Raw genomic sequence first — 11,599 nt, 5'->3', positions numbered from 1 at the left:
ACCAATGGCCGGTTTATGCTTGCAGCATAAAATTACTAGGGTTTCATGTTAAAAACATGTCTATCAAGGTCAAAAATTCTTCAGTGCATATTTCGGTAATCGATACTTCATAAATGGTTGTTATGTAGGTTATGGATTTATCCAATTATAGCATTACAGATAAAACGTTTAGCTTAGCGAATGTGTATTTTGTTGTTAACTCCCTAAAATTGTCTCCACAGACGGATTTTACTGCAGTTTAAATACGTTGTTGTAAGAAAGTTGTAGTTTTTTTGAAAATCTCTGGCGGGAAAGGTTGATCTTTATTTTAAACTATTTATTATGTAGGTTAACTTGCTCCTCTTAAATTTTAATCAACAAAATACAGTGACAAGTTAAGTGTTTTATAGTAGGTGTATAAGAAAGAACTTATTTCACCTTATTAAATCTTCAGTGGATTTTGAACCTATATTGTGGAAACTTGTCCTACGCAATGCTGGGAAATTAGATTATGAAATAAGCATTTCCCTTTTGTAAGTAATGTAATTTTTAAAGCAAATATTATTTATTATGACATCACCTCTTTTAATATTCTCACCAAAACTGACATGTTGTATTTAGCTGCTTAGAAAACCTCTCAAACAATATCTAAGATTACAAGCATTAGTCTGTTTAGCCGAATTCTAAGAAATCATCTCTTGACTCTTATTCAGCCGATTATCTAACAGAAACAGCGGTATTATGAATGTCTGATAATACCTACTTATCTAAGGTAGGCTTAGTTAGCTAGAAAGTTAGTCATCCTGACAAAAACTGGGGACCAAATAATGTGATCTGTGAAAGATATCAGTGAAACAGTGTCTTATAAATACTAAACAGGCCTTTTGAACTATTTTATTGAATAAAGGCTTTATGAACTTTTATTGAAAAGAGGCCTAAATTTTACTGAGAAGAGGCCTTACGAACTTTTATAGAAAATAATCTTACATTTATTGTAAAAATCCTTACGGACATTTAGTTTAAAAGGAATAACGGACGTTTAATGATAAGAGGCCTACATTTTTATTGAAAACAGGCCTAATGAACTTTTATTGAAAAAAGTCTTACGAACTTTTATTGAAACAAGGACACAACAAAATTGAAATGACGAAGAAGAGCTTAACACACACCAACTTATTGAACCCAGCAGAACCCGAGGTTCCTAAAATAAGTCTTGAAGGCGAAGTGTCAAGGAGGAGTTCCATAGCATGCAGCGTCATAGACAATTTGAGCATGAGGGGTAGGATCTATGACGTGAAACAAAACAGATGGGTCATCCTCTGTATGTTTGTGATTTACTCAGCTTCGAACTCCATGCAGTGGACACAGTATACGATAATCCAGGATATTATTATGAAGTACTATGGCGTCACCGGGAACGTAGTGTCGTGGACTTCGATGGTTTATATGATAACGTACGTGCCTTTAATATTCCCGGGGAGCTGGTTCCTGGATAAAACGGTAAGTGATTTTTTGCGTCTTTTTGTTATATTTTTTTAGGTTGTTATCTTGTATCAATGTTTGGTGTAGATTTATTGTGTCATGCTGTTCAAATATTAGGGGTGTTTAATTTTTGTTTATCTGATAAAGTGCAAATATTGAAAGAATGTGAAAAGATTCCTTGAAGGTCACGGGTGAAATAATTGTTAATAATTTTACATTGATTAAATTACATTGTTACACATATACGTAGGTGTCGCAATTAAAATAGAAATACCTACATTCTCCAGCAGAGTTGAACACAAACTCGATTAAATATAAAATTGAGAATGGCAAGAAAAACCATCGCAAAGCACCGCTATTCCTTTTGAATGACAATATTGCCAAGTTGCATTGCCAAGTTAATAACTTGTTGCTTATATACAAACGATAGCTCAGTCTATACTTTCTTGTATCTATGGCTCATTCAATTACGATACATGTAACGAAGAATAATTATATTTGAAACAAGGCTAATGAAAAGCTTTTAAGTATTAAAAGGTTCTGTTGTTATGGGGCATATGGGGGTTAACTTTATACAATTATTTTCCTCGCGTCCCGTGTGATACACTCCACATACCTGGATAAAAAGTAGCCTGCCTCGATAAATGGGATATTAAAAAGTGAAACAAGTTTTCAATTAGATCTATTATAGTACTTAGTTCCTACGATTAGTACAGTAGACTGCACATCAGTGGTAACTGTCATGCAACTTAACTCAATAGTAATAAGTACGATTTTCCTACAAAACTGTTACCACTGACCTGAAGTTGACTGTACGTTAAAAAAAATCAGCTTAATAATATAAGTACAGATTTTGTAAGCACTAAACTGGACATAGAGTTTATCACTAGCCTCTATATTTTGAATTTCATCCACACTCAACTCTCGAAAACTATTTTTCATGAAATGTATTTCCAGGTAGATTTATGAACACAAAATGCGTGGAACTGTTATATCGCATTCAAGCCATGTAGCTTTACAGTCTATTCATCATTCAGGATTTGTTTCACAAAAACATGGATGGAAAACTAAAAGCATCCAACTACTAGCTAAGCTTGCAATTTTTCGACCGAAATACGAGTTTCAAAAACGGTGTAAAATATTCAAATTCTCTTTGTGGGTTTTGTCCTAAATTACGATGTTTGACTAAGATATAATAAATGGCGATTTAAATTTATTTATTTATTTATTTATTTATTTATTTATTTATTTATTTATTTATTTATTTATTTATTTATTTATTTATTTATTTATTTATTTATTTATTTATTTATTTATTTATTTATTTATTTATTTATTTATTTATTTATTTATTTAAAAATAAAATTAAATTTATTTAAAAAAATTGGTATAACCGTACATAGCGCGACTGCGCTGGGCGGCAGAGATAATGTAAATGATTAGTTATTTATTATTGTTGGTTTGAGCAAGTATTTAATAATTCAAACCGCGGGGAAACTAGCTGTTTCCCGCTGTGTAACGGTTTCACCCGCGTCCCGTGGAAACGATTACTCAGGAAAAGTCTCCAAAAGTGAAAGATTTTATCAAATCGGTTCATTAGTTTGGGAGCCCTTAGAGAACAAACAAACAAGAAATTGCGGTACATATAGAAATTCAAGACTATCCACCCATTAGAGATATCTTTGGGGATTGATTTTGATAAAAATGATAGATAGGTACTTAGTAATACATTTTGTAGAAGACATCAAGTACTTAGCGTATTTTGACAGCAACAAAATACCGCAAAACAAATCATTTTTCAAAGCTCACTTACACCACTTTAAAACATACATTATCTGGAGTCACCTTACCGGCCAGCGACGGCTGGCTACATATCACCCATTGTTGACTCTGTGCCTCCATCCATCTTCACACCACCACTCTAAGATGACCCCTAGATCAAACCGCAGGGTTTTCAAGTAGAACTAGTTACAAAGACGGATGGTCCAGAGACGGGTCAAGGTATACTGGACGCATTAGAAGGCGCGTAATTAAGTTTGTCCCTAGTCGTTTGTGTTGCAAAGTCAAGTAAACATACATGGTTGCTTGAGAATGTGTCTAGTTTAATTTTGAGTTTCTTGGGTCCATTTTTGGCGATGAATGTGAGTCTAATGTAGTACCTAAAATGTTTTTAAAATTGCATTTATTGAATGAGAAAATGCGTCCTATTGTTACCTTTATAGGTACAAAAACGCAGCGACAGACTGACTTATCATTCACATTTTACAAACAATAGAACCTTTTTCAATGATTGACTTAACAATATTGTCTTACAGCGTTTTTCTCTTAGAATATTCAATGTAGTTTTTCCTGCCCTAGTTGCATTATTCTTGGCAGAAATAAATCAATAGTGCTAAGGCTATTAACTGTCCGTGATGATAAACGCTGAATCAGGGTATGCTCATTAAACATTGAGACTTACATAGATCTTGGCAAAATGGAAGCGACACAAAGCAGTCTTCATAACATGGTGTTTTTCTTGTCAAAATTGTTTCATCATTTGATATGATGTAAATCTAGATGCTCATAGACATTGCTATGTATTTTCCGCACGGAACTGAACATTTTCCGCTAAATAAAATACTTCGCATACATACGAACGATTCCTATTGGTCACGATGCTTGCACTTTTAGACTCTGTGCATCTAATAAACAAAATTTCATCCGTTCTCCTCCATAAAATCCACTTCTGAGTTGCAATATATCTTTTCTAGATGAGTAGTCCAAATTAATTTGTCACTCTTTTTTTCAACAGTACATCTTACTTATCCCACGTTCAAAAAAGGAAGTTCTCTATCGTACTCGTATGTCAAACCACTTCTAGTAACACAATATCAAGTGATAGGGTGCTGACCTAATTCTCAGTCAAAGTGCGCTTGCAAGACAAATGGTGGTCACATCATCCCGGCGCTTCAGGATAGCCTTTCACATACGACATGTACTTAGTACGTATTGATGTATTGTTGAGATTCTAGAGTTACGCTAACTGGAATCATATAACAGTGCGTTGTTGTAGGGAACCTATAGGATTTGAGAATATTAACTTACATATTTTTCTTACATGCATTACTTTTTTTTTTTGGTTGGCAATCATCAAATGACCCCTCCCCTCGCTGTGGGTTAGCAGCGACGGTATTTGTTATTACGTATTTTGTTTTAACTTAACTACATACTTTTTCTTAAATTATAACTAATTCAGTTAATTATTAACTATTTCAGTTTTAATTTGCAATAACTTTAGGGTTCTGTACGTAATAAGTTGGACAAATAAATTATATTCATTTTCCTAGGTACGGAACCTGTGTTCGAGTCCGACTCGCACTTGTAAATTTTTTCTGTATCAATAACATTAAAAAGAGATTTCTAATGAAATAAGCTGTGCCTTTGTACTATCTTTTCTATTTTTCTTCTTCTCTGTATTCTGTGTGGGTGTACATAAATTGTTAAATAAATAAATAAATAAAAAAAATATCGTTTCTATTAAGGATAATACTTATGATAGGTAGGTACTTACTCTATACTTTCAAGGATATAGGTAACCAATATTGTTTACAATAGAACGTAATTTATTTACAAACAGATATTGGCAAAAAACATCAAATAATTTCGTGTATAATGTAAACCTAACATGTTCTAGTCGTTTTTCCTATCATTCATAACAAATACGTACAAAAAACATCTATTGTGATTCAGTGGAGCGAAACTAAACATGTATTATAACAAAAATGCGTAAAATATTACTTGGATTTAAAAATAACTACAAAAGAAAACATTATTTTTTGAAAGGCACATAAACTCTTTTGCAAAAAAAACGGGCACCTATGCGAAATCTTAGTTTTAAGGACTTTACGTCTACTTCAAATGGTTTTAATGATTATAGTATGTTTCTAGCATCAAAAGAGTTAGCCGAGCATGCGTGAGAGTGTATTCTAAATTTGAATTTTGTACAATTGCTAAGAAATTGGTTAAACCTTGTTTCGGACTAATTGCTGGCAGAAAGTTCGTCGGTGTTTTGAAAGGTTTTTGAAGTGATTTTCAGGAAAATGATAATGCAGTTTTAATTAATGATTAATGTACTTTTTTGTTAGATCAAAACATTTTTGAAAAACTATGCGTATTTGATAAAATCTTTACCTGCTCTAAATGGGCTATACTGATGATTGATGGCAATGTTAAGAGTTTCGGTATTTTAGTTTAAAGCGTTGTATTGTTTAGATATTGTACCCACGTATTTTAAAATATCGCTTTTTCATAAATAAACACTATTTAGAAGAGTATCAGTACCTTTTCCTGCGACAAAACCAATTTAAAGTAAGCAGTGCCGATCACAACCCGTCTCCTATCTGACTTTGACATATAAAAAATACAAAATTTTGGGACAGATGTTAAAATTAACCACATGAAAAATGATGAGGAGGGTTAAAGCTATCTAAAAAGTCAAATTATTGCCTCGTTGAAGCTCTCGATAACTCCATAGGTATCGGGTTACTAAACGACGATTTAGCTGAAAGGGAGTCAAGAATTCAAAATTATTGGCCAAACGTATGTTTCTTAAGAAATGACCAGATAGCCAATTATTGTTATGATTTAAGCAGGAAAGTGCTTCAGATGCCAGAAAATCTCGGTGTAGGCAAGTTTATTTAATAAAATGTCCGTGGGATCAAAACACGCTATTTGAACGCTCAGACTCATAGATCTTCAGAGGTCTACGGAGTTTCCCAAGAGACGAGGTTGTTTAAAAATCAGTGGTTACGAGACCTTAAGACCTCGTGCTCACAGTCTATGCGCTATTTATTTTCTGTATTTTGTAGAATTTCATGACTTTTAAAAATGTCAAAGTCCGATAGGAGACGAGTTGTGATGGGCACTGCTTACTTTAAATTGGTTTTGTCGTAGCTCAAAGTACTGATACTCTTATAAACAGTGTTTATTTATGATAAAGCGATATTTTAAAACACATGGATACAATATCTAAACAATAGAACGCTTTACACTAAAATACCGAAACTCTTAACATTGCCATCAATCATCAGTATAGCCCATTTAGAGCAGGTGAATTTTTTTTCAAATACGCATAGTTTTTCAAAAATGTTTTGATCTAATAAAAAAGTACATTAATCATTAATTAAAACTGCATTATCATTTTCCTGAAAATCACTCCAAAAACTTTTCAAAACACCGACGAACTTTCTGCCAGCAATTAGTCCAAAACAAGGTTTAACCAATTTCTTAGCAATTGTACAAAATTCAAATTTAGAATACACTCTCACGCATGCTCGGCTAACTCTTTTGATGCTAGAAACATACTACAATCATTAAAACCCTTTAAAATACACGTAAAGTCCTTAAAACTAAGATTTCGCATAGGTGCCCGTTTTTTTTGCAAAAGAGTGTATTTCGAATCAATCACAGTGATTCTTGACGCATTATTAGGAACCTCTGTTTCTACAAGATCTGACAATAACTATGCGTATTGGTTTGCCCGTTTAGAGAACAATGCGGTATGGATCATATCAGATCTAAATTGAAAGATAACACAAAACTATCAAGTTCAAGTGCTTATAGCTATTTTATCTTACGTTACCGGTGATGCTGTAACTTTACAATGACTGTAAACTGTACGTAATAACACGCCGATACCTGATGTGTTACCGATGTTTGTTTATCGATAATAATGTTTACAATATCTGTAGCTGAGCACGGGTTTACGTATTTCATGAATCGATTACCGTTTAAATTGATAAGTTTACATGTAGATTTTTGGGTATTATCATGACTTGGATAAGATCTTTTTTACTTATATCATGCCCATCGTGGTTTTGTATTCTTCTACACAAAATAGGTCCTCTTAGGTTCGTAGTTTTTGGTCTAAATCCTACCAGCCTTTACATCTCATTTGTCTAGAATTTATGTATGTTTATTTCACCCGTTGACAGAGAAATAAAATAGTTTTGGGATCACTATAAATATCGAAACACCTGAAGGTTACATACGAGAGAAGATGACTTTGTAAGGAGTAGAGAGCAGTCATAAAATGCTAGAAAAGTGTAGGTAATCGTTTTACTATAGGATGGCGTTACCAGTCTGACAACCAATCTTACCAAGATATTGGGTTGCCCAGGTAACTGGGTTGAGTAGGTGAGGTAGGCAGTCGCTCCTTGTAAAGCACTGGTACTCAGCCTCATTAGGAAAAGGCTCGGGAGATGATGATGGCATCACCAGGTAACCACTACGAAAATGATGAATAAACAAAATTTCGATGCCCAAAGTTGAATTTTATCATTGCACGTTTGCATCATAATAAAGAGTGGGAGGCTCGTGAGATACTCGCACGCACCGAACATGCACTGCACTTAGTCACTATCAGTGCATGCAATGATATTCATTGAAGTAATACGTATTTTATTACTTCAGTATAGAGACGAATGGTTTCACTTTGATGTAGTTATTGTCGTGACAACAAATGTTTATTTAGAAACTTCCGCCAGTGGTTTCATCTCCGACCTGAGGGAATTACTCCGCGCAGTCGGAAAAAGTAGCTGACAGCCTTCGGTAAGGGCCAGCTAACAGCCCAATTACCAAGGAAGGCTGTCAACTACTTTGACACTAAAATATTTTTTAAATCCAACTACACGACGACCTCTATGGCGCAATGGTCACCAAGTCGGACTGCCGGACCTGAGGTCCCGGGTTCGATTCCCGGTTCGGTCGACATTTGTGTGATGAGCATGCTTGTTGGCCGTGGTCTGGGTGTTACAATATGTTTTCATAAATATGTATATATGTAACTATAGGTATGTAGTTTATCAGTTGTGTTAGCACCCATAACACAAGTTAATTAATAACTTACCATGGGGCTAACCGACCGTGTGTGAAAAGGTGTCACGACATATTTAAAATTTATATTTAAACTACACAATTTTGAGTGCGTTCAAGCAAGCTTACAAATTAACAAACTGTTCAGATTTGTAACATGGATTTGTAGAGTCTATAGTCAGTCAAAAATTTACGAATCACCTCATTTTTTGCTTTGTAACCTGAAAAAAAACATGCAAAGCTCATCAAATACTATAATGGTGTAATACATTACGTAAACCAGTCTTCCCAAATCCCATTCAAATGTTAGTCACGTCTGTCGTTTGTAAGCGTTTTTGCTAGTTCACAACTAGGTATTGAAACACATTTTTTTATCAAAATCTATTTAGATTTGATAGACGTAGTTCCAAATGTTTATATGTATGTACCTATGCTTATAAACATTACCTACCTACATTAAGTTGAAGAGTTTGTATCTTGGTTTGGGAAATTTTGGGTTTACCTATAAATTGATATTTTTACAAAAATCAAGTTCTCTCACTTTATATTTTTCTTATAACATCAATTCAAATAGATATACTAACAAAATTGAATATGAAATCTTCATTACTTGAATGTAATATTGTAGTGAACTTAAATCCTTTCCGACTTCAAGTTTGTAATAAAACTCGTAGCAAAGCGCCTACGGAAAATGCGTAGCAATATTGCAACTTCTTATTCGTGCTACGATGTATGAGAATAATATTGCTTGTGCAATATGCAGTTCTATATGTATTTCATTAAATTAAACTCCAATGGCTCTACGTGAGTTTCCCCAAACCCAAAATATTTTGGATTTATATTAAATATTTTATGGATACCCTATTTTACCATAAGGCCAGACGTGGATGACAAAATCGAAAAATGTTGACGATTTAACGATCTGGTCAAATTAACATGAACATTTCATGAAACGGGACCATTTCATGAAATGCTCGAGTTTTTCATGAAGTGGTCAATTCTACGATATGGCTACGACATGTAGAAGATTAGCTCTAATCTATTTTTATACTTATGCGTAGAGGGAGAGGGTTCTAACATAGGTATTATTGAAAAACTAACGTTAGAATAAGTATTTTTTTTTAGATTAGGATAAGTTCCATTGACGTGTAATAAATAATGGTCAAAAATATATTTTTTATTTTATTTTGAATTATTTACGAATGGTTCTGACTGCTTAAAATATACCAAAACAATGAACCAAAATGTATATATAGTAGCATTTCACAATTTCGCTAAGTAATTATAGCTCTTTAATCATCATTTTAAGATCGTTAGCACAAAATAATCAATAAATCGTCCATCCGTACTTAAGGACCAGGAATAAGTACCGCTGCTCTAACTAGATGGCGTTAGTAGTGACTCTCATAGGAGTTGAGAGTCACTGGTCAGTTTTTGACATGGAGAACAAAATGACAAGCAGAGGTGGCTTAACGGAAAATCTCCTAAGAAAGTAGCGCGGCAAAATGCAGGTGTGCGGTGGACGTTGAAAGTTACTGACTACGCCCTTATACGGCTTCTTTGGAAGTTGCCCATTTTTCGTAATATCAAAAGTTGTTGACAGGTGCCTCAAAGAATCCGAGGTTCTCGTTAGTTCATTTGTAGACTGACCTAGTAGAAGGCGCCTGACCTACCTGCCTTATGGCATCTCCGTTTCTTTTCCTTTCTCCAGGGTTACAAAGGAATTAATGATCATTGTGAACGCTTTGGACGTCGGGTGGTCTAAACAGTCCCATCCAATTAGAATGTAGGCGCTTTGCTCGAGTTTATCGAGTAGATTAATCGATTTGCGGTCCAACCGGATATGTTGCGTAAATCATGGTCCTTTTCAAATAATGGGTTAGATACCGTGTTTGGAATATTAAAAGGATACTGGTATTGGTTTTCTCTGATGTTAGGCTAAAATCAACATAAAAAATCATTTATTCACACTTGGCTGCAAGACAGCACTTTTTGAACGTCAGGAATTTACATAAGACATATTTTGGTGCCGTTGAGTAAAATAAATAAGAATTTATAACTCCCATGTATAAATGTGTAAGTAAATTTTCTGTTTCAGATCAGATACTGCCTAATTGTATAATAAAGTATATAATACTTTATTTATGTGACAAAACTGGCTGTACCTACGTGCCCATTTTCTTAAATGACTTGAAATATATAAATATCAATTTTAAGTGCTAGAAGATTCTGCAATAAGTTGAACGATTACGATAATTGGAAGCAATTACCTAAAACGTGTCTTAAACTTTACACTGTTTTCAGTTTCAATACTAAAAAGCTGTTTCAAAACAGCCTTATTTAAAACGAACAAATGAAACAAAAAACTGCTCTTATATTCAAAGGGTTATGAGATATTCACAAATTAATCATATTGTACCCAAAACAAATTTATTCGAGGTCCGTGAATGTCCGCGAATTTTGATGGAAACACAACAAAGGAACTTTTGTTATTAATGGATAAAGCTTTACACAAAGGACATCACGTATTTTCGTTTATAACGTATAATATTATAAGAGGTGAAACTTTAAAGTATTTATGCATGCGTTTTACATATTAAGCGGCTGAAAGGTTTATTAATAATCTTGGTATATCTTGGAAATCTAATTAAATAATAAATAAATAAAAACTGCTGAAGTTAAGAAGCAAGGAGAAACTAAAATTAAAGTAGCTCAAAATCTAGGCAAGTATACCAATTTATTTTGAAATCTCTCCTCTAATAACGATCATAGCTATACTACCTACTATTTTACAGTAGCTTTTCATACAGTTGCAAGCATCGGGCTAGTATTCCTATGATGTGCGTTTATTGAAAGCCGTTCAATGGCTGTCGGGATTCGTGCGGATGAAACCCACGGCTATTGTTGTACGAAATGTTTGCACGTGTATGTACCAATATCCCCGTATATACAATATTCACGTATGTATGTATAGGTACGTATGCGTTGTTATACAATCCACATTGGTCTGTAGCGGTTCTTTTGTCAGGATAAATTGTTGCTTGCAATTGTTTTAGCTTAATAACAGTCAGGTATGTGCGGATGGGGAGTTTGTTGCTCCTTATGTAGCACTTTCCCCTTCTTCTCTATGTAGCACTATGAAAGCATATTCTTTCTTTATACTTAGGAATTATGTTTTCAACAGTTGACGCTCTCATTTGCCTTTCCTAATAATATAATTTTCAAAATGAAACCATGTCATAAAACGTTTCAATTTTTTGGTCAGCGATTTCACAAAATATTG

The 11,599-nt window shown here is 33.8% G+C and overlaps 1 protein-coding gene across 1 annotated transcript in view; it reads left to right on the top strand.

Annotated features, from left to right (window-relative positions):
• Nucleotides 1–984: 984 nt before the first annotated feature.
• The window catches only part of LOC110381844 (uncharacterized MFS-type transporter C09D4.1), a 58,502-nt gene continuing 47,887 nt past the window's right edge, over nucleotides 985–11,599 (top strand). The window contains exon 1 of the mRNA XM_021342257.3: nucleotides 985–1,479. Coding sequence (XP_021197932.1) covers nucleotides 1,123–1,479 — 357 coding nt within the window. The 5' untranslated portion in view covers nucleotides 985–1,122. The remainder of the gene's footprint in view (nucleotides 1,480–11,599) is intronic.

Source organism: Helicoverpa armigera, chromosome 3 (assembly GCF_030705265.1).
Source record: "Helicoverpa armigera isolate CAAS_96S chromosome 3, ASM3070526v1, whole genome shotgun sequence".
Taxonomy (NCBI): Eukaryota; Metazoa; Arthropoda; class Insecta; order Lepidoptera; family Noctuidae; genus Helicoverpa; species Helicoverpa armigera.
This window is presented reverse-complemented; position numbering and strand designations above follow the sequence as displayed.